Here is a 24819-nt window from a genome sequence, read left to right on the forward strand (position 1 = left end):
AATTAGTGAAATTTTTCACTGCCTGATATGTGACAGGACTAAGCTAGGCGTTTGCCCTTGTGTGGTTACTCTCAGACAAAACTTTAATATTTTGACCTTTGTTGTTCCTCCTCCTCCTCTCCATCCAAACTGATATTCTAACTGCACTTACCGAAGTCTACAAGCCATTGTCTTTGCCTTAGCTCAGTTTACCAAGCCCAGCCTACCACAGATGTGCCACATATATGCCAAAGTGAGAAAGAGACAGTAGAGATAAGAGAAAGGAGTACTCACAACAATATGGTTAGTTCAAGGAGTATAAAAACAGAAGTAACAACAGAAAAAGCCACCTGGCATGTGAGGGAAGGAAGGAAGGGAAAGGAACACGTGAAAAGAAGAGGGCATGCACACGTGAGCAGGAAAAGCACACAGATGAAAGAAAGAGTGGGGGAGGGAGAATTGTTAATTCTTGACAATTAAATGCATCTAGTAAGTCTGAGATTTGATCATAATGGTTGTACAAATGAAGTAAGGCAAGAATAAACCGTACAGATAAATAAAAGATTAAAAACAGCAAATTAATCTTCCAAATTTTATGAAGCAAGCATAAATATATAGTTCACATTGATTATACAAGTGGTCCTTTAAAATGTACTTTTAAAACTTCAACTATTGTATGATAAAGGTGATCTGAATAAAACTGATTTGTTGGCTCGTCAACTTGGAATTAGAAAGGTTCTGGGGGGCCGGCCCCCTGGCGAAGTAGTTAAGTTCGCGCGCTCCACTTGGCTGGCCCAGGTTTTTGCTGGTTTGGATCCTGGGTGTGGACATGGCGCTGCTCATCAGGTTATGTTGAGGTGGTGTCCAATATGGCATAACCAGAGGCACTCACAACTAGAACAGACAGCTATGTACCAGAGGGCTTTGGGGAGAAGAAGAAGAGGAAAAAAAAGATTCGCAACAGATGTTAGCGCAGGTGCCAATCTTAAAAAAGAAAGATTCTGGCAATTTCAGAACAATACTTTTTTTTCTTCAGTGTATATTTTGTTGTAGCAAAGAAACATATTCAGAATATCCTACTTACTTTAAATTTGATTGAATAAGGGAAATAATGCATATGACTTAGGAAATAGGCAACACTTAGCCCTAATTCCAGTTCTCTTTGTTATTCTCTAGAGCCTAGCTTAAATCCCACTCTTTTTATGAAAACTTCATCAACTGTCATTACCCTCACTCTTTTCTCTATGTTCCTAATTTATATAATTCTTAGTGGAGCTAGTATAGGATAGTGGTTGAGACTGGGATTGTTGTCATCCTACCTCTGCTAATAATTTACTTGCTGTGTTAATCTAGGCAATCTGGTTAAACTTGACAAGCCTTGGTTTCTTCTTTTGTAAAATAAGGATGATAAAAATGATGTCCACTATTAGAGGTATTGTGAACATTGAGTGAGACCGTGTATGTAAAGATGTTAGCACCTTGCCTTGCATATACTACATGTGTAAGTAACGTTACTATTTTTGTTATTTATGACTGTACTATTGCCCCTTGATTCATGTCTTCTGTCTCTTCCTAGAGTGTCCTCAAATTAGTAGGTGCTCAGTTAAATATTTACTTGTTGGGGATGGGGGTGTGTATGGTTAGGATGAAGGGAGAGACTCTAGTACTAAGAGATTGTGACTTGGGGGCTTCCACTGTGTCTTCCATAGGGGAAATGGTAGGATTAGAGTCTACAGTGGTGATGACTTCCAAATGATAGCTGTGTACTCGGCAAGCAGTGTGAGAGGTAGTAGAAAGGAGTAGAAAAAGGAAAGACATTATTAGTGCTGATGATGGGAGTTGAAAGATTTGAGGATAGTGGAATAGGAATGAAAGGCCACAATACCAGGTTGAATTGTGAGGATGCTGGTAGAAGGATTGTTAAAACGGTCTTATACCACACCATCTACTGGTAAAGAGAGTCATGATGGTATGACACGTTTGGAGGTCATTTGTTTGTGAATGACTTTCTAAATTTATGGTCTACAATTTATGTGCCAGCTTCAAGCTCAGAAGAAATCAACCCATAAAAGGGAGCTTTAGTTTCACCACTTCTACCGTTTCTCCTTTACTGAGGAGACTATTTAAACAAAATTGTAAAACTGGAAGGGATGGCAACCCAATCAATCATTATTTAAAATGGCACATCCCAGAATAATTGATTCTTCTCAAGACTCTTCAGAAATGTATGCTTATGCAAGTGCACATACAGGCATATAGAAAACAGTAACCATGAGAGAGGGAAATTTTTAAGGTCTAAATCTCCTAGAAGAAAAAATAGAATTCTTTGAAAATAGTTTCATTTCTTGCTGTAAGAGAGTGGGAGGTTTGTGTTTTTACTTCTTGGTCGTTTTCCATGTAAGTTAGGACCAAGTTTGGAAAGAAGAATGTATTTATTTATACAAAAAGGATTAAGTTGTTGGTAGAAACATTTTTTTCTTTCTTTCTTTCTTTTTTTTTTTTTTTTGAGGAAGATTAGCCCTGAGCTAACATCTGCTGCCAGTCCTTCTCTTTTTGCTAAGGGAGACTGGCCCTGAGCTAACATCCATGCCCATCTTCCTCTACTTTATATATGTGATGCCTGCCACAGCATGGCTTCACAAGCGGTGCATGGGTCCACACCCAGGATCTGAACTGGTGAACCCTGGGCCACCAAAGCAGGACATGCAAACGTAACTGCTGTGGCACCAGGCTGCACCCGGTAAAAGGCGTTTTTAACCAATCATGAGCAACTTAGATCTTAGGAAGTGTAAAAGAGCCAAGGATTTGGAAATATACTGTATTTCTTTATAGATTATTTACTTCGTTAATCTTTTTTTTTTTTTTTTTTTGCTGAGGAAGATTTGCCCTGAGTTAAAATCCCTTGCCAATCTTCCTCTTTTTTTTTTTTTTTGGCTTGAGGAAAATTAACCCTGTGTTCTGTGCCAGTCTTCCTCTATTTTGTGTGTGGGTTGCCATCACAGCATGGCTGAGGAGAAGTGTGCTGAACTTAACCACTAAGCCACAGTGCTGGTCCCCGTTAATCTCTTAATAGACTATATATTTACATTAGTATGATAAATATAACTATTCTCTAAGCTAATAATGAATATGGCCATGTTCTGCTTCTTTCATTTCTTCTAATAAACTGTATTCTGTCTTATATCTGGGACTCATGCTGTGACGTTTACTGAGAAGACTCTTATCCTCCCTTCCCTATCCCATCCAGTTACTTTCTATAAATTCCCTGCCAAAGCCCTCAGCACATTCTGGTAGGAATTAATGTTTGTCTTGTTTACCACTATTTTTCTACAGATAGTATGTTAAATAAACTGATAATATATCTGTTACTGCCTATAGATATTGATACATTCACACACACACATATATGTCTGCCTCATGTATAAAATTTTCAGAAAATATTAATAAAATTTATTTTTCTGATTACTAGGATAAGCGTATGGACTCATGTAATTAAAACATGCCCCTTGAGTTGTTTTTATAGTGATAATTTAAGGAAGAAGAAAAAGAAAGACGTGAATAGACAAGTTCTAGAGAAGATAGGAGTACAGATCACTGCAGTATTACTGAGCATTCTGTGTATGTGTGTCCAGTATTCTAATAGGCTCTGTGCAGAACACAAAAGTGGTCGAAAACTAACTGCTCAGGGAAACCAACTGTCCAATTAAGGAGGGAGAATTAACACTAGTCAGAGAACTGAGATCAGCCAAAAAGGAGCTGCTGATGACTTTGGAGAGGTTTAAACAACTGGAATTTGTACTTTTCCCCATTTCAGTTCTAGTCAGTGAACATCATTTGTGTGTCAGGGTAAATAATAGGGTCAGTAGTAAGTGTGAAAAGGGGGTGGTGTGTCCAGGAACGATGTTGTGGTCCAAGTTAGAGCAGTGCCTTAAGGAAAGCAAACCAGGGTGAGAGTGTGCTGTTGAATTTCACAGATAATACTCACATTCTGTGTCAAGATTACTATATTGACCTTGGTATCTGTGTCAAGTGGCATGTCATCTTCCACTCTACCTAGGACACAGTGCCCAGCCATGGGTAGGAGAATAGTGTGGTAGTTAAATATTGAAATACTTTGAGTCAGACACCCCTGGTTTTTTATCCTGGCTCTGCCATTTACTTTACAGTTTCCATATCTACGGTGGTGTCTATTTTTCAGTTATTGTGAGGATTAACTAAGTAATCCATGTAAAGTATTTAATTAATACAGTGCCTAGCACATAGTAAGTGCTCAACGGAAGTCTAACAATAAAGATTTCGATATTATCTCTATCAGCATTTGAATCAAGATCTAGGTCCCACTGTCTGAGATACGAACTCTTACACTAACAGTATTTTACCTATTCTTGTTCGTGTTCTTCACTCACAGTGTGAATGTATTTCTGAAAGCAGAACTATTTTGCAGATATGATGTATGCTGTCTTTATGAAAACACAACTTTACGTGCTCTGTTTGTTGCCTACCTCTCTCTCTGATCTGATCTTCTGCCATGCTGTTCCTTGAACACACCAAGCTTATTCCCATCTCGTAGTCTTTGTTCTCACTTTACCTCTTGCTTAGAGTGTTCTTCCTCCAGAGAGCCCCATGGCTCACTAGCTGCACTTCATTTAATCTCTTTAAATGTCACCTCCTTAGAAAGGCTTTCCTCGATTATCCTGTCTAAAATATTACTCTTTATCACTTTCTTCTCCTACTTTATATTTCTTTGTGGCACTTCTCACTGTCTTACTTTTATACTTTTATTCCTTAATTGTCCTTCTCCCATTCTGGAATGTAAGTTCCCTCAAGTTAGTCTTATTCAGTGCCTAAAACAGTGCATATTAGGCACTCAGTAAATATTTGTTAAATGAATGATTTAAAAGTTTGAAGATTGTTAGACCTAAATGCTAAAATTACTCTTTAAACATTATTCTTGAAGTAGCTAACTTGGGAAATCGTACTGAAAAAATCTTAAATTGCAATTTCTTTTCCTTTTAGAAAAATGTTGACTATGGTGAGATGATGGGGAAATTGTCTCTTCGTAAACAGCGCTTCATGCAGTTTTCTTCACTGGAATATGAAGGAGAATATTATATGACACCACGGGACTTCCTCTTTTCAGTAATGTTTGAGCAAATGGAACGTGAGTTTTTTGTTTTCTAAGTTTAAAAAAAATCAAACATTAGGGCTGAAAAACCTATTTTTGAGAATTGGTAACAACTTTTCTTCATTTTAATTATCATCATTCTTTGTACCTTGCATTTACTTATTATTTAGACTTTTCAGTCCTTGTGACATGAGTGTAGTTAAAACTTTTATATGTATTTATCTGAGAAATAGTTGTTATGTATATGGGGTTTTCTAAAGAAAAACAGGTAAATTTTTAAATGTCACTAAATATGTTATTAATAGAATAATTTATCCAGGGTGTTAGTTTTCAGTGTTATGATGTTTTAAATTGGGTCAAAAAAAAGAAACTAAATTGGATCAGTTAGGAGGGCCATATAATGTAGTCATGATGCCATTGATTAAAAAGCCCTGAAAAAATAGAATGAGAAGCAAAAATCCAAAAGCTGTGCTTACATAATTTTATTTCGTAAACTGTCAACTCTTAGTTATTCCAAGTGATATCAGAAATTCTTAGTTTTATTACCCAAACTAGTCCCTTTTTACTTTGAATAAACTAGATACAGTCCTATCCTCTGTGCCCTATTTTGCAGAAGTGTTCTATGAAAACTTCTTGGCTTCCTGATACCTTTCAAAGTGTGCTGGAAGTACTGTCTTATCAATAGCTGTATTGTCATGCATTGCTTAACGACAGGGATGTATTCTGAGAAATGTGTTAGGCAATTTCATCAGTGTGTGAACATCATAGATTGTACTTAAACCTACATAGTATAGTGTACTACACACCTACTCTTTATGGTACTAATCTTATGGGACCACCATCATATACACAGGCTGTTGTTTATGGAAACGTCATTATGCAGTGCATGAATGTATATGAAATGGGTGAAATGGGCTAGGGCAAGATGAGCAGTAAGAAGTGTAGATTGAGTTGAAAAAGACTGAGAAGTCTTGGGAAGGCATTATTAATATTAAGGGACGACTTGAACAAGAACAAAATGAATGATAATGGCGTGTTCTAGGGACAGTAAGTTCACCAATCACTAGAACCAAAGGATTGCATTGGGGAATAGTGAGAGATCAAATTGAAAAACAAATAAGGGCCAGATTGTACAGAGGATTTCAGTGACCCTATGCAACCACTAGAGACATTTGGTGGCAATGGGTGGACTTCATCTTGAATGATGAGGAAGCAATGAAGGTTTACAAGCAAGAAAATAAGGTGGTAAAATATATTTAAATTGTTTTGGTACAGCTTCTTTGGAGGAAAGCTTGGCAGAATGCATCAAAAACCTTAAAAATATTTACTCACTTTGAATGCAATAAGTTCACTCCTCGAAAATTTGTCTAAGTAGATCATGGGGAAATACTAAAAGATTTTTTTTTAAAGTGGTTTAGCCTCTTCAACATGTAAAGAACTTGGACATTGTTACTCCCATCCTCGTGGCAAGAAAAAAGCTGAAGAACTAAAAGTCAGCAGCTTTTCTTAGCTCCATCAGTGAATTGAGACCACAGGGCACACAGGCTGTACTGGAGACAGGCAGATGCGGAGAAGTAGAGCCTCCTTGGAGCGGAAACTGTCCAGAAATCGCCACTGGTGCCCAGATACCACCACTGGAGCCAACATCTGGTAGAAATATTTAAAGAATAATTGGCTAATTCTTAGAATCTGAACACAAACTGACTTGAGAGAGAAAAACTTGTGAAGACCCAGCCGTGAGGGGCCCATATACTTTTATGAATTTTACCTGGAGGAGCCCCACCAAGTTCTCACAGTGAAGATCAGAAAAATTCTCTCCTTCCCTCAGGGGCAGGAGAAAAGCAACCATTTTGAAATACTTCTAGAGCATTCTGTTCTCCTTAACAAAGGCTTGCTGAGAAAGGAAACTGTTTTACCAAAGTCTAACCCATTGGTGTTTTACCACAGTCTAACCAACCTGGAGGAATGGAAATACCCAACTTCAGCCACCTCTAGCCTTTCGGTCTCACTTAAGAGGGAAAAACAAGAAAACCCAAAAAACTAAAAGTACTTGTGAAGATCACAACCCAGGGAGACAGGCTCACTAACAGGCTGAGACCTAATCATAAGATTATAGAATACTTCCCCTCTACCCACAGCTCACCACACATCAGTAGGGCTCCTGTATAACAGGGGAATATAGCTGAAAGAACTGCAGCTTTCAGACCTTATGTAAGAAGTTTCTAGGGAAATGAAAACAAAACGGAAGACAAAAACAAGGACGCCAGAGGAATTTTAGCCTCTGACACCTACAACTACAGCATGCAGTAAATGTAGCTTGATGCTAGCCAGATGAACATAGGACCTCACACTAAAGACCTGTCTACCTCAGTAGCATTTACTCAGTACATCATATCTGGCTCTCAGCAAAAAAAATCAAATGGCATACTAAAAGGCAAAAAGCACAGTTAAGAGACAAAGCAAGCATCAGAACCAGTTCAAATACAGCAAAGATTTTGCACTTATCAGACCGAAAATTTAAAGTAACTGATTTATATACTAAGGGCTCTAACAGAAATTGTGCACAACGTATAATAACAGATGAGTAATGTAGGCAGAGATAGGGAGACTCTTAGAGTCAAAAGGAAATGCTATAAATAAAAAACAGTATAACAGAAATGAAGAATGCCTTTGATAGACTCATCAGAGTAATGTCCTGGGCCAAGGAAATAGCAGTGAGATTGAAGATATGTTAATAGAAACTTCCCAAACTAAAAAGAAAAGAGACTGGAAAAAACCACAATCTCCAAAACTGTGGGGCAATTCAAAAAGAGTACCAGGGACATAATGCCACTATGAGAAGGAGAAGAAAGAACAGAAGAAGTATTTACAGTACCAATGGCTCAGAATTTCCCAAAATTAGCAACACCAAACCACTGATTCAGAAAGCTCAGAGAATTCCAAGCAGAATAAATACCAAAAAATCTACACCTAGATATATCATATTTAAACTGCAGAAAATCAAAGACAATCTTGAACGAAGCCAGAGGAGGAAAAAAAATCTTACCTATAATAACGTTGTATGTCAATTATATCTCAATTTAACAAAACAACATTAAAAAAACCTTACCTATAGAGAAACAAGGATAAGAATTACATTATACTTCTCTTTAGAAACCATGCAATCTTGAGGAGAGAAGGGTAAAATATTTAAAATTTTGAGAAAAAATTCACCAACCTATAATTCTGTATCCAGTGAAATTATCCTTTAAAAGTGAAGGAGGAATAAAGAATTTCTCAGACAAACAAAAACTAAGGGAATTTGCCATCAGTACACCTGCTTTCCAAAAAATGTTAAGTTCTTCTGAGAGAAGGAAAATGATACAGATCAAAAACTCACATCTACATGAAGAAAGTAAAAGTTGGAAATGGAATAAATGAAGATAAAATCACTTATTTTTCTTAATTCTTAACAGATCTAACATAACAGTTTATTCAAAATAATAAAAATAATAATAGCAATAACATACTGGATGATCATAGCTTATAGATAAGTGAAATAATGCATGATAGCAATGTTAAAAGGAACAGGTTGGAGGAATTGGGAATACTCTTAAGTTACTTGCACTGCCCATGAAGCGGGATGGTGTCATTTGAAAGTGAACTTAGATTACTTGTAAATGTATATTGCAAACTTTACGGAAACCACTAAAAAAAGAAGAAGAACAGACCAAGCCCAAAATCAGTAGAAGGAAGGAAATAATAAAAATCAGAGCAGAAACAAAAGAAATAGAGACTAAAAAAACGAGAAAAAGTCAAACTAAGAGCTGGTTCTTTGAAAAGACAGACAAAATTGACAAACCTTTAGCTACACTTACTAAGAAAAAAGGGAGAAAGCTCAAATAAAATCAGAAATGAAAGAGAAATTACAATGGACACCTCAAAAATACAAAGGATTATAAGAGAATACTACAAAAAGCTGTATGGCAACAAATTGGATAATCTAGAAGAAATGGATAAATTCTTAGAATCATGAACTTTCCAAAACCAAATCAACAATCTCCAGTATGGAGATCAAAACAGTAATCAGAAACCTTCCAAAAAATGGAAGTCCCAGACCAGATGGCTTCCCTGGTGAATTCTACCGAAAATTAAAGAAGACTTAATACCTGTCCTTCTCAAGGTCTTCCAAAAAATTTGGGAGGCAGGGAAGCTTCCTAACTCATTCCATGAGGCCAATATTACCCTCATACCGAAACCAGACAAGGGCAACACAAAAAAAGAAAATCATAGGCCGATATCACTGATGAGCATAGATGCAGAAATCTTCAACAAAATACTGGCAAATCGAACAAAACATTAAAGAGATCATACACCATGATCAAGTGGGATTTATTCCAGGGATGCAGGGATGGTTCAACATCCACAAATCAATCAATGTGATACTCCACATTAACAAAATGAAGAATACAAATCACGTGATCATCTCAATAGATGCAGTGAAACCATTGACAAGATGCAGCATCCATTTATGGTAAAAATTCTGAAGAAAATGGGTATAGAAGGAAAGTACCTCAACATAATAAAGGCCATTTGTGACACACCACCAACTAGCATCATATTCAATGGTGGAAAACTAAAAGCTATCCCTCTGATAACAGGATTAGGACAAGGATGCCCACTTCACCAGTCTTATTCAGCATAGTACTGGAAGTCCTAGCCAGAGCAGTTAGGCAAGAAAAAGAAATAAAAGCTATTCAAATTGGAAAGGAAGAAGTAAAACTGTCATCATTTGCAGATGACACAATTTTATATTTAGAAAACCCTAAAAACTCCACCAAAAAATAATTAGAACTAATAAATGAATAAAGATACAGGATACAAAATCAACATACAAAAATCAGTTGTGTTTCTGTACACTAACAACGAAATAGCAGAAAGAGAAATTAAGAATACAGTCCCATTTACAATTGGAACAAAAAGAATAAAATACCTAGGAATAAATTTAACCGAAGTGGTGTAAAACCTGGATACCGAAAACTATTAAAATGTTGTTGAAAGAAATTGAAGAAGACACAAAGAAATGGAATGATATTCTATGCTCCTGGATTGGAAGAATTAGCATAGTTAAAATGTCCATACTTCCTAAAGCAATCTACAGATTCAGTGCAGTCCCTATCAAAGTCCCAACTACATTTTTCACAAAAATAGAACATTGAATCCTAACATTTATATGGAACAACCAAAGACTCCGAGTAGCGAAAGCAATCCTAATCAAAAAGAACAAAGCTGGAGGTATCACACTCCCTGATTTCAAAATATACTACAAAGCTATAGTAGTCAAAACAGCATGGTACTGGCACAAAAATAGACACACAGATCAATGGCACAGAATCAAGAGACCAGAAATAAACTCACACACCTATGGACAGCTAATGTTCGACAAGGGAGCCAAGAACATACAATGGAGAAAGGAAAGTCTGTTCAATAAATGGTGTTGGGAAAGCTGGACAGCCATGTGCAAAAGGATGAAAGTAGACTGTTATCTTACACTGTACACAAAAATTAATGCAAAATGGATTAAAGACTTGAATGTAAGGCCTGAAACTATAAAACTTCTAGAAAAAAGCATAGAGGGTATGCTCTTCAACATCGGTCTTGGCAACATCTTTTCAAATATCATGTCTCACCAGGCAAGGGAAACAAAAGAAAAAATAAACAAATGGGACTACACTGAGCTAAAAAGCTTCCACACAGCAAAGGAAACCATCAACAAAATGAAAAGACAGCCTAACAATTGGGAGAAGATATTTGTAAACTACATATGTGATAAGGGGTTAATACCCAAAATATATAAAGAACTCATACGTCTCAACAACAAAGAAGCAAACAACCCAATTAAAAAGTGGGCATGACATCTGAAGAGACATTTTTTCAAAGAAGATATACAGATGGCAAATAGGCACATGAAAAGATGTGCAACATCACTAATTATTAGGGAAATGCAAATGAAAACTACAATGATATATCACCTCACACCTGTCAGAATGGCTTCTGTTAACAAGACAAGAAATAGTAGATGTTGGAGAGGATGTGGGGAAAAGGGAACTCTCATACAGTGCTTGTGGAAATGTAAACTGATGCAGCCACTATGGAAACAGTATGGAGACTCCTCAAAAATTTAAGAATAGAGCTACCATATGATCCACCTATTCCACTTCTGGGTATTTATCTAAAGAACACACAAAAAAAATGTGTAAAGGTGTGTGGACCCCATGTTCATTGCAGCATTTTTCACAATGGCCAAGACTTGGAAACAACCTAAGTGTCCATCAGTGGATTAATGGATAAAGACGACAGTGTATATATATACAATGGAATACTACTCCGCCAGAAAAAAAGAGGAAATGTTGCTACTACAACAACATTGGTAGACCTTGAGGGTATTATGCTAAGCAAAATAAGTCAGATGGAGAAAGTCAGGTACCATATGGTTTCACTCATAAGTAAAAGATAAAAAAAACAACTACAACAAACACACACATGGATACTGAGATTAGATTGGTGATTACCAGACGGGAAGAGGGTAGGGAGGAGGACAAAAGGGGTTATAGGGCATATGTTTATGGTGATAGATGGTAATTAGTCTTTGCTTGGTGAACAAGATGTTGTCTACACAAAAATTGGAATACAATGATGTACATCTGAAATTTATATACTCTTATAAACCAATATTACCTCAATAAAGAAAGAAAGAAAAGAGATGTCAAAAATTGAAAAAGCTTTAGTTAAATTGACCAAGAAAAAAAATGAGAGAAAACTCAAATTATTAGAAAAAGAAGTGAAAGGAAGCATTACTACCAACCTTAAAGAACTCAAAAGGATTATAAAGGAATACAATGAACAATTGTATGCCAATAAATTAGATAACTTAGCTGAAATGGGCAAATTACAGTTTTCTCTCATTCTAGGGTATTGTCTTTTCACTCTCTTCATAGTGTCCTTTGCACAAAAGTTTTTGATTTTGATGAAGTCAAATTTATCTGGGGTTTTTTTGTTGTTGCCTGTGTTTTTGGTGTCATAGATGAGAAACCATTTTCAAATCCAAAGTCAGGAAAATTTGCCCCTGTTTTCTTCTAAGAGTTTTATGGCTTTAGCTATTAAGTTTAGGTCTTTGATCCATTTTGAGTTAATTGTTGTAAATGGTGTAAGGTAAAAGGTTGCAACTTCATCCTTTTGCATGTGGCTCTCCAATTGTCCCATTGCCATTGTTGAAAAGACTATTCTTTCCCCATTGAATTGTCTTGGCATCCTTTTCGAAATTCATTTGAGTATAAATGTGTAGGTTTATAGGACTCTCTCTTCTATTCTCTTGATCTGTATGCATGTCCTTTGCCAGTGCCACATAGTCTTGATTACTGTAGCTTGCTATTTAGTTTTGAAATCAGAAAGTATGCGTCCTCCTACTTAGTTCTTCTTTTTCAAGATTCTTTTGGCTATTTGGGGACTCTTGAATTCCATATGAATTTTGGAATAGGTTTTTCTATTTCTACAGAAATCACCATCAGAATTGTAATAGGGATTGCATTGAATTCATAGATTGCTTTTGGTAGTATTGTCATCTTAATGATACTGTGTTCCAATCCATTAATACAAGATGTCTTTCCATTTATTTAAATCTTCTTTAATTTCTTTCAGCAATGTTTTGTAGTTTTCAGTGTACAAATTTTACACCTTCTTGGTTAAATTTATTCCTAAGTATTTTTTTCTTATTGATGCTATTGCAAGTGGAATGGTTTTCTTAATTTCCTTTTGGGATGATTCATTGCTGTTGTATAGAAATACAACTGATTTTTGTGTGTTGATTTTGTATTCTGAAACTTTGATAAATTCATTTATTAGCTTTAACAGTTTTTTGTGAATTTCTTAAGACTTTCTACACATAAAATCATATCTTCTACAAATAGAAATAATTGTACTTATTTCTTTTCTATCTGGGTGCTTTTTATTTCTTTTTCTTGCCTAATTGCTCTGGCTAGAACTTTTCATCACATGTTGAATTGAAATGGCAAAAGTAGGCATCTTTTTCATGTTCCTCATCTTACTGTTAAAGTTTTCAGTCTTCATCATTGAGTATAATGTTAGCTCTCATTTTACATTTTTACCCTTTATAATATTAAGGAAGGTCCCTTCTATTCCTAGTTTATTGAATTTTTTGTCATGAAAGGGTGTTGGATTTTATCAGATGCTTCTTATCCATTGAGATGATCATGTAGGGGTTTTTTCTCTTTCTCTTAATGTGGTATATTGCATTGATTTATTTTCACATCTTGAACCACTCTTGCATTCCAAAGATAAATCCCATTTTGTCATGGTGTGTAATCCTTTTAGTGTGCTGGTGAATTCTGATTGCTAGTATTTTGTTGAGAATTTTTACACTGTTATTGGTAAGGAATTTTGGCCTATGGTTTTCTTGTAATGTCTTTTTCTGGCTTTGTTATCAGGGTAATGCTGATCTCTTAGGATAAGTTCAGACATATTCCCTTCTCTTCAATTTTTGGAAGAGTTTGAGGAGGACCAGTGTTAATTCTTCTTTAAATGTTTGGTAGAATTCACCAATGAGGCCATCTGGTCCTGGACTTTTCTTTGTTGGACAGCTTTTTGACTACTGATTCAATCTCCATACTTGTTTGGGCTTATTCAAGTTTTCTACTTCTTCTTGAGTTCATTTTGTTAATTTGTTTGTTTCTAGTTGTCCATTTAATCTAGGTTATCCAATTTGTTGGCATACAGTTGTCCATTGTATTCTCTTAGAATCCTTTTTATTTCTGTAAAATCAGTGGTAATGTCACCGTTTCATTTCTGATTTTAGTAATTTAACTTAAGGCTTCTCTTTTTTTTTTTTTTTTTTTTTACAGTCAAACTAGCTGAAGTTTTATCAATTTTGTTGATCTTTCCAAAGAACCAACTTCTGGTTTCATTGATTTTCTCTATTGTTATTCTTTTTTTTTTTTAAGATTGGCACCTGGGCTAACAACTGTTGCCAATCTTTTTTTTTTTTTTAAGGATTGGCACCTGAGCTAACAACTGATGCCAATCTTTTTTTTTCTTTTTTTTTTTTTTTCTGCTTTATCTCCCCAAACCCCCCCTGCACACAGTTGTATATCCTAGTTGCAGGTCCTTCTAGTTGTGGGATGTGGGATGCCGCCTCAACGTGGCCTGACGAGTGGTGCCATGTCCGTGCCCAGGATCCGAACCCTGGGCCCCCGCAGCGGAGTGCACAAACTTAACCACTCGGCCACGGAGCCAGCCCCTCTGTTGTTATTCTATTCTCCATTTTGTCTCCACTCTAATCTGTATTATTTCCTCTCGTATGCCAGCTTTCAGTTTAGTTTACTTTTCTTTTTCTGGCACCTTAATGTGTACAATTAGACTCTTGATTTGAGATGTTTCCTCTTTTTTAATGTACATTTTTACAGCAATAAATTTCCCTGTTAGCAGTGCTTTTCCTGTGTCCCATAAGTTTTAGTATGTTGTGATTTCATTTCCATTCTTCTCGAAGTGTTTTCTAATTTCCCTTGTGATTGCTTCTTTGACCTATTTAAGAGTATGTTTAATTTCCACATATTTGTGAATTTTCCAGTTTTTTCTATTTCTAGTTTCATTCCACTGTTAGAAAAAAACACTTTGTGCGATTTCAATCTTTAAATTTATTGACTTGTTTTTTGAATTATTCTGTGGTTGTCCTAGAACATTCCATGTGCACTTGAGAAGAATGTATATGCTGATATTCTTAGGTGAAGAGTTCTGTGTGTCTGTTAGGTCTAATTAGTTTATAGTGTTGTTCAGGTGTTCCAGTTTCTTATTGACCTTCTCTGTAGTTGTTCTATCCATTGTTGAAAGAGGAGTATTGAACTCTAACTATTATTGTAGAACTTTTTTCCCTTCAATTCTGTCATTTAGGCAGGTTTTTAAAAAGTATATAAAGAATACAGCCCATTTTTTTCTTATTTACATATAACTATAATAAAATACAGTCTGCACGGATCTTTGCCAAATTACTAATAATTTACGCTTGGCTTTTGGAATTAGCAGTTTTTATAGTTTCTTTTTGTTCTTTTAATTTTCTAATTCATCTGCAGTATTTGTATAAACAAGAAAAAGTTAAAAACACTTCTTAAATGTACATTTAAAAGATAAGTGAAGCAAGAATAGCTAGTTACAGAGATTTTTTTAAATAAGACCATTGACCAAGGATGAGAATGCAGTATCATGGAAGTCAGGAAATGTTTGGTCAGTAGTGTGGGTGTTCTAGAATGGTCTAGTAGGAGACAACTGGGAAGAGGCTGTTGGAGAACATGAGTCATTAGGAACTTTGGTAAATCAGGTTTGAGAGAGCAGTCGCAGTTAAAGAGAAAAGTAAGAGGAAATGAAAATGGCAGGTATAGATTGTTTTTTCTAAAGGTTTTTGTTCTAAAAGGTACAAAACAGATGATGATAGTATGAAAAAAAACAAAGGATAATGAAATAATTCTTTAGAAGTACTTTTTAGCCAAACACCTCTTGGTTATCAGAAATGTCTATGCTGTGTCCTATAATTTATGCTCATTTTTTTCAGATTAGGATTTCAAGTAGGGGTTGTAAAAACTTGATCAGCATCTTCAAAGTATTACCATGTCATATACTTGTAAATAATGTGTATTAATGTCGGTTTCTCTTCACCTATCTCAGTGGTTCTCTCCTTTGACTTTCTTTCATTAAACATTTGTATTCTCTTCCTCCTATAAGATCAACTATTTACTCTTATGCTTAATGTCATTAAAGAATTTCCCTTTTGTGTTCTTTCAGTTGAATCTAACTTTTGCCTTACCTTATTTTAGCCATAGGTCTGTGCTATTTTTCTAATCAAGTTAAGAGTTTATGTGGCTTTTTTTCTTTGTTTCATTATTGTTGTTCTTATGCGACCCTTGATTTAACCAATTTAGGTTCTTATAATGCTTCCACTTTTATTATTCATTGGAATGCAATTAAACTGTATCAGAAAGCATTTAGCTAAATCAAGAATTCACTAATATTGCAGACCAAATAATGCATCCTTTATGCACATGATATACTTCATCTTCATTTTTCATCATGGATAAGAAGAAGAAGAATCTTGATTGCATTCCTACGGATCACGGTGAACAGCAAAACAAGGAAAAACAGAGCCAACCCAATGACCCATGATCTTCATGTATAAACAGAAAGAAAGAAAACAATTGGAGATTTATTAGATCCTAAATTCATTATTACCTGGTATTAATTTTTCTGGATTTTTTGCAAATATTGCACTTTATTAATAGTAATTGATGGAGCTTATTTAAACCATCTCCCCATGCCTCTTTCAACTGGATGCTGGCTGCTCGTTCTTCATTCTATGCTAGGTTTGGGGAAGATCAGTGTCATTCTTAACCCATTGCATACTCTAAAAACAATAAAAACATGCTCCATTGAGAATTAGGTTATCTAGCTAAAACACCATTTTCCCTTGTTTATGTTGTTTTCTACTGAATTCCAAGTTATGGTGGTATTCTCTACTAAATTTCTTTAGCCTTACCGTTCTTTAGTTCTCCTCAGTTCCAGCGACCATTCTTACCTGTTTACATCCCACGTCCATTACCTGGAATTGCACCAGTTCTGAAATCTCAAATTACAGAATCTCACTCTCTGGCAACAACTTATTAATTATCCCCCGACTTTCTAATACCCTACACACCTGTTCTTGACCTCATAAAAGCTTCTAATTCCCATTATTCCATTATTCTGAAACTCTTAGCTCCTTCTGGATCTTCTTCCTTCCTCGTCCTGTGTGGTTTATCATTTTGCTTTCGATTATCTTTCTCCTTTGTCCTTCTTATTAAACCCAGCCTGCTATGAACTGTTGGAGAAAATCACATGATTGGAGCCGCTTAATTTATGTTCTTCAACTTCACCTAGATTCTCCAAAGCATTTTACAAATCCCTAATTAACTTTCTCCCAGTGGTGCTCCTCACCCTACTAAGACTAATCTCCCTACCACCTCCTCTAGTTCCATCATTCTTTTTATCTTTACTGTCTCATTCTTTGAAACTTCGAAATAGTCTCCTGTCTTTACCATCTTGAAAAGTCCCTAGCATAATCTCACTTCTCTCTAGCTGTTCTCTTACCAGCCGGATTTCAGCCATTCATACTCCTTCCTTTACATCCCACTTATTCTTTGGTGCATCAGTCTTGCTTCCTCTCTCACCTCTCTACTGAATATTCTCTTTTTATTATTATCAGTGACTTCCAAATTGCCAAGACCAATGGCTGCTTTTTCTGCCTACTTAATTCACCTTTTAGGAGCATTTACCACTGTGAACTACTCCCTCCATGAAACACTTTTCTCCCTGGGTTTCTGTGACACAAATTTCCTGGTATTGTTCTAACTACTGTATTCATTCCTTCTCAGTTTCTTTTGTGGTTTCTCTTCTTCCTATTGACCCTTAGATGTCAGTGCCCTTTTCAGCTCTTCTTGCCTTATACATAATCCCTGAATGATTGTATTGGCACTTATGATTTCAACTGCTTAAGTGGTTGTGTTACTTTAGATATTTTTCTCTTTAGCCTCAAATTCTCTGCTGGCCACTAGAAGTACATATCTTGCTATCTACTCGACACTTAACACTTTTGTATTATCCCCACAGGCATCTGAAACTCAGCATGTCTAAACTGCATTCATCATCTTTCCCATCCAATCTTTTCTTTTCCTGTGTTCTCTTTCTCTATGATGACACAACCCTCCTCACTTTCCTAAGTCACTCAGTCTGTTGGGAGTTTTCAGACATCTCCAGCTCTCTCATCTTTTTATCCAATCCATCACCAAGACTGCTTATTCTGCCTCCTTAATTTCTCTTCCATTTACCATTCTCTGGTCTTATTTCCTTTGCCTTAGTTTGGGCTCTCAGCATTTCTCCCCTGGATTATTGCAGTAGCCTCCTCTCTTTTCAGTCTAGACCTCTTTTTTTTTTTTCATACCAACAGTTTGATCCTTTTACTCTCCTTAAAATTATTTGGTGGGTCCCCTAACTTTTAGTTTAATATTCAGAGCCCTTCTTGCTCTGACTTGTGCCTCCTTCTAGCCTATGGATAGTACTTTGCTTCAGTCACACATCACAACTTAAAAATGAGCTCTTCCATGATAAAACTATATATATAAGAAAACAACACTATATCATTGTCATGAGAAAAACACTTAAATTTTACTTGGAGAAACATTATTAAAAGAAGTTAAATTTCTTATGAATTTTTCCTATCATAATTTTAGCATGCTGCTTGTTTTAGTAGAATATGATGTTTGTTGTGTTCCTTCTACGTTGTAATTTTAGTCAGTTAATTTTGGCATCTTCAGAATTAAAAGTTTGCTGAACATGTGTTTAGAAGTACCATAATATGTCTTTATATTTTTAGAAAACTGTATTACATTAGAAAACAAAAATTTTTTGGTCAAGCATAATTTTCCTTTTTGCCTTAATGGCCAACATGCTTAAATGTATTGCTTTATTGTTATATAATGTGTGCAACTTTACCTTAGAACAAATGCTATTATAATAGCATATATAGAGGGATATACGGTGTCTTTCTAGCTTAGTAAATTTTGTTAAGGACACTCTATTTCAATTCATTTAGTCATACAGAGCTACATTTTTATTTAGCTGACCAAACCAAGGCAAGATGCACCGAAGTGGGTGAAAGATACACCAAGATTGTGGGGTTTTTTTTCCATCTCATTTGTAGACATTGCCAAGAAAATATAGGAAAGACTGCTACAAAGTCAGCACAAATTGCAGGGAGGGGACTGTCCAACTCCTCAAGAGCCACAACATAAATTTCTAACCCTCTCTCCAAAGGCTCTTTTCATAAAGATGCTATCTACTGCCACTCTGTTTTTCATAAATCCAAATTAGATAGATACTTGAAGCTGATTTAAAGAAATTTAACATTCAAGTGTTTTATAAAGTATAAAATTATCTGCCCACCACTATCACCTCTCTAACCTAAACACGTGTTACTCTCTTCTTAGCTCACTCCATTCCAGCCACACTGGCCTCCTTGCTTTCCCTCAGATACAACAGACATTCTCCCACTCTAGAGCCTTTGCCCTGGATGTTCACTTTGTCTGAAAAACAATGTCCAGACGTATCCTTGGCTAATCCCTTCCGTTTTTGCTTAAATGTCACCTTCTCAATGAAGAAATGCAATCTTCACACCACACATGCCCCCGTCTCATTCCATTTAGCTGCCTTTTCAATTCCTCTTACCTTGTTCAGTTTTTTTCTATAGCACTTGTCACACTCCAATATCCTATATGTAATTTACTTATTTTTGAAGTTTATTGTTTATTTTTTGTCCTCTCCCCCTAGAATACTTGTTCTGTGACAACAGGGATTTTTGTCTCTTGTGCTCAGTGACATAAACCAAATGCCCAGAATAAGAAGTACTTGGCACATAGTAGGTATTTATGAATAAGAGTTTCTCTTAGATTCCCAAAGGAGATACTGAGTGAGCAGTTAGATACACAAACAAGTAGGGAAGAGAATTGAACTGGAAATGTAAATTTAAGTGTCTTAAGTAGATTAGTGCTGTTTAAAGCTAAGAGATTTTATGAGATTGCGAAAGTGAGTTTGGATAAGAAGTCAAAGGGATGAGCCTGAGGTATTCCAGCATTTCGAAGTTGGAGAGATGAAGGAAACCAGTAAAAGAAAGTGAGTAGGAGCAGCTAAAAAGGATAGAAGGAAAGTAGCATGTTGTGAAATACAAGTAGAAGAAGTGTTTTAAGAGGAGGGAAGAATTGACCATGAAGAATGCTGATGAGGCATCAAGTAAGATGAGGACTAGGAATTGACTGTTGGATTTGGCAACCTGAGGGTTATCGGTGACCTTTATAAGAACAGTTTTGGTGGAGTGGTGTGAAAGTGAAAGCCTAGCTAGAATAGGTTTCACTGAAAATGGGAAAAGAGAAAATGGAAGAAACAAAAATATACACTGAGGAGTTTGCCATAAAGGGAAGGAGAGAGATGAAGCAGTAGATGGAAGTGGAAGTGAGATCAAGAGAGGATTTTTATTAAGATGGGAGAAACACTAGTACATGTGTTGGCAGATGAGAGAGGAAAACTTGACAGTGCAGCAAGGAGAGGGAAAAATTTCTAGGACAAAGTACAAGAGTCTAAGAACACAGGAAGCTTAGCTTTACATAGGAGCACAGAGAGTTCCTCCACAGTAGCACAAGAAAAGGCACACTACCTGGTGGGAGCTTGTAGAAGTTATCTATTTTCCTCAGTGAATTAAGAAGCCAGGTAATCAGCTGAGAGTGAAAAGGGGGAAGGTATTTGAGGTCTGCAGAAATAGTCTTCTAAAACAGTAAGAGGGTTGAGGATGGAGAAGTATGATATGATTGCCAGTAGCCTTATTAAAATCCCACTTGAGGTTATTACTTATGAATTTAGAATGAGTGATCAACATGATTGTGGTTATTTTTCACCACCATGTTCAGCTGCACAAGTGCTGGCATGGAGTAGGCAGAGTTGGATCTAACCAGGGCTGGAGTTAGCCAAGAGCATATGGCAAAGTGAAATAGAGGAAAGGGAATTGGTGTGTGTGCAAGGAAATGATTATAATCATTGTCCATGAAAGCTGAGCCAGGTGGGAAGTTACAACATAAGCAGGCAAGGAATAATGAAAAGATGGTGGTATTAAATAGATTGTGGGGCCCAGTGGCATCAAAGGATGGTTGGAGTTGGCATATATGAAAGAGGGGGGAAAGGAACAATGGGTATTATTATATAGTACAGGTCCTAGAGTACGACATAAACTGTGTTTGAATACTGGCCCCACCAATTGGGGGGGGGGGGGGGGGGGGGGGGAGCGGGGACAGACAGTTATTTAAGCTCTTCGAGCCTAGATTTCCTCATAGTAAAATGGAAATGCTAATAGTACCTACCTCAAAGTGTTGTAAAGATTCAGTAATATAATACAAGTCAAGCACGGAGGTACCTGCCTCATGGGAAGCTCTGAAATTTTAGCTACTTTATATTATTGTTACTCTTATTAGGGAAAATGCAAAAATATTGGCAGTTGTCATATCTGAATTCTCCAGTTATGAGTGATTTTAATTTTTTTACTTTTCTATATTTATAGATTTTACAATAAATATCATTATTCTCATAATTGGGGGACCCTCACAATAAGTATTTTTAGTTGTATCTCAGCTTTAAGTTTCAGTGGTTTAAAACTGAAAACCAAAAGTTAATGATTTATGTAGTTTTGGAAAGTCAAAAGTGTCTGGGCTGAGATGATAGTGAATTTTTACCTTAAGAACTCTTTCCTAAAATAGAGAAAACAGATATTTGTAGCTCCCGTTTGTGCAGCTACACTTCATAATCATTATTGGCAGTATTATTTGAGGGAAAACTAAGACATTGCTACCCCTACTCTCTAAAAATATCTGTTCCACTTCTTGTTGGACTCTGATTTTAGCTTAATTCCTTGAAAGTCTTTTTTCCTCACATTCAGGAGCCCTTTTATAATATAAATCCCCTCAAGAATGAGGTCACAGCTTAACTCTCTGTTAATAATAGCCAAGTGTAAGCAATAATGGGTCATAGACTAGATGTCGGGAGCGTCTGGGAAGAGAGGAATAGGCCAATAGAAAGATACTGCAGCAATTTTGCCGCATGCTGGTCTTGACTGTTCCTTAGCTCTGTATAGCACATGCCCTTGCTTATACTTACAGCACAGATTTTGCTGCAAGTAAATAAATAAGCCAAATTCGAATTAGCCCATTGGCATTAACGGTTTACTCTGAAAACTCTGACAAGGCTTATAATTAGGATGACCATAGAATTTGTTACGGTGCATGTGCCAGGGTTGCTTGGTGAGCCTGTCTTTGTGGATTTATCTTGGTCTTTTATTCCACAAATGAATTTTAAATTCTAAAATTGTTGCAGTTAAAATATATAGTTCTCATCTTTGCCACTATTATAGCTATTTGATTTGGGGCTAGTCTCCTAATCTCTCTGAGATTGTTTCCTGCTGTGTAAAATTGGGTATCATTTCATTCTTTCTAATCAAATGAGCTAACACAGAATTTCCCAAACTTGCTTGATAGTAAATTCACCTAGGGCGCTTGTTAAAAATCTCAGGTCTTGGCCCTGCCTCTCCTTGATCGTTTTGATTCAGAAAGTCTGGGATAGGGCCATGGAAACAATCACCACCACCCCCTCTCTCTCTCATACAGCCATGTGCCACATAAGGACGTTTTAGTCAACGACAGACCACAGACAATGGTGGTCCCATAAGATTAGTACTATGCAGCCTGGGTGTGTGGTAGGCACTACTGTCTAGGCTTGTGTAAGTACACGATATGATGTTCGCACAACGAAATCTCACAACGCATTTCTCAGAACGTATTCCCATCATTAAGCGACGCATGGCTGTATTTCTGTTTTTGTAACAAGCACCGCCCAGGTGATTGTCTTGATCAAACAAGTTTGAGAAATGTTTAAACAATATATGGTTCTTCTGGACGGTCATTTTGGCTGCTTGGCTGTGTTCATCATCCGGAGAGAAGTTCTAACCACTGGGTCGGGGCCTGGGTGACAAGACCGAGAAGGACTCAGAGGAGTCGTTGTCCCCGTTGTACAAAGGTGAGTCTGAGGCTCGGCCGCGGTGCCGCCGCCGGAGATGATCCGTTCCAGGGTCAGTATGAGAACCGCAGGCCCGCTCCCGGCCTCCCTCTGTGCGCAGGCCCGGATGGTGGCGGCCATGCTGATGGAGCCGGCTGACGTGGAACACTTTCCTTACAAAGAAGAAAGTTACTGAAGGAAAAGTTCAGATACAAGCAGTGAGTCCAATACATTCTCAGCAATAGACTTTGTTCCGGAGTCACATGCACCATCCTGATCCTGTTGCAGGCAACCACGCAGGAATCTGGACACGGCCCCTTTAAGAAGGAACGTCGCCCCTCCGCTGCCCCCGGAGCCAGGATACCATTTCCCAGCGCCCCCTGCGGTGCTGCTCTGCCCTTGTTCCAGGAGGTTCTAATGTGGCGCTTTTCTTCGAGGTCTTTGGACCTGTGAGGACTACATTGCCCAGAGGATCCTGCGCCGAGCCATGTCAGCGTTGAGCCAATGAAGGCTCAGGAGAGGGGTGCTTCCGTATGTGCCATTACAACGGGGCGGGACTTCCGGCGTCCCCCTCTTGTCAGTTGTTTTGGTTCTTCTCAGGTCTGTTTCCCTCCCAGAGGGTCTGGGGCTTTGGATCTGCCCCAAGGAGGTTATGGGGGTCGTCATCCCGGCGGCGCAGAGGTGGGCCTGAAGCTCCGGCTGCAGCGACTCTGCCTCCAGGTCCCTGCGAGGCGGCGCCCGGGTCCTCCACCCACTCTGCCCCGAGGCCAGTGGTGGCGGCCGCGCAGAGGGAACCGGCTCAGTGTGTCCTTTGAAGACATGGTTGTCTACCTCTGGGAGGAGTAGGGTCTGCTTGATGAGACTCCTAGATGCCTCTGCCACGATGTGATGCTGGAGAACTTTGCCCTTGTGACCTCGCTTGGTTGTTGGTAGGAATGGAGGATGAGGAGGCCTTTTCTGTGCAGTGTGTTTCTGTGGAACAAACGTCATTGGGCAAGACTCCAAAGCAAGGTCGACCCATTCAGAAGACTCACCCCTTTGAGAAATGTGTCCTGGTTGGGGGAGAGATTTTGTACCTGGCTGAGTACCAAGGATCACGTCTTGGGCAGAAATCATACACCTGTGAGGCAGGTGGAAAACAGTGGTTCAGTCCAAACCTCCACTAGCGCCAAAAGCAAACTGATGAGAAGCCATTCGGAAGGGACATGGACAAGGCCTCATTTGTGACAACCTGTAAAATCCATGTGTCAGGGAAGCGCTGTACTTGTGGGGAAGTTGGGAAGGACTTCCTGGCCCTGTTGAGTCTTCTCCAGCATCAGGCCACTCTCAAAGAGGCAAAGCCACATGGCAGTTTCAAGTGTGGGAAGGCCTTTCATAGTGAAAAAAGTCATTACAAGTATAGTGAAGATGGGAAATCAGCCAGCTCCAAATATAAACTTTTTCAGCATCAGCAAGTTCACACTGGAGAAAGTTACGACTGTGACAACCCCTTTAAGCAAAGCTCCATCTTTAGTAATTGCCAGAGAGTTATAGGAACAAAGTCTCACCAGTGCAGTGAATGTGGGAAATCCTTTAGCCAAAGCTGCAGCCTCATTCAACACTACAGAATTCATGCTGGAGCAAGGCCTTATAAATGCAGTGAATATGGAAAAGCCTTCAGCTCAACTTCAGACTTGTTCAGCACCTACAAATTCACACTAGTGTGAAGCTCTATGAATGTGGTGAATGTAGGAAATCCTTTAGTTACAGCTGTCTCTCGTTAAACACCAGAGTGCACACTGGAGCCAGGCCTTATAAGTGTGGCAAGTGTGGGAATTCATTTAGCCAAAGCTCCAACCTCATTCAACACCAGAAAATTCGCAGTGGAGCAAGGCCTTATAAATGCAGTGAATGTGGATAAGCCTTCAGCTACGAATGCAAACTTGTTCAGCACCTGCGAATTCACACTGGAGAGAGGCCTTATGAGCGTGGTGGCTGTGGGAAATCCTTTAGCCACAGGTCCACTCTCAATCAACACCAGAGAATTCACACTGGAGCCAGACCATATAAGTGTG

General features: G+C 37.7%; 1 protein-coding gene across 1 annotated transcript in view; it reads left to right on the forward strand.

Annotated features, from left to right (window-relative positions):
* MICU2 (mitochondrial calcium uptake 2) overlaps window positions 1-24819 on the forward strand; it is a 132498-nt gene that overhangs the window by 22579 nt on the left and 85100 nt on the right. Inside the window, exon 2 of the mRNA XM_046664499.1 lies at window positions 4996-5140. Within this exon, the coding sequence (XP_046520455.1) occupies window positions 4996-5140 (145 nt within the window). The remainder of the gene's footprint in view (window positions 1-4995; window positions 5141-24819) is intronic.

This window comes from Equus quagga, chromosome 6, assembly GCF_021613505.1.
Source record: "Equus quagga isolate Etosha38 chromosome 6, UCLA_HA_Equagga_1.0, whole genome shotgun sequence".
In the NCBI taxonomy this organism is placed as follows: Eukaryota; Metazoa; Chordata; class Mammalia; order Perissodactyla; family Equidae; genus Equus; species Equus quagga.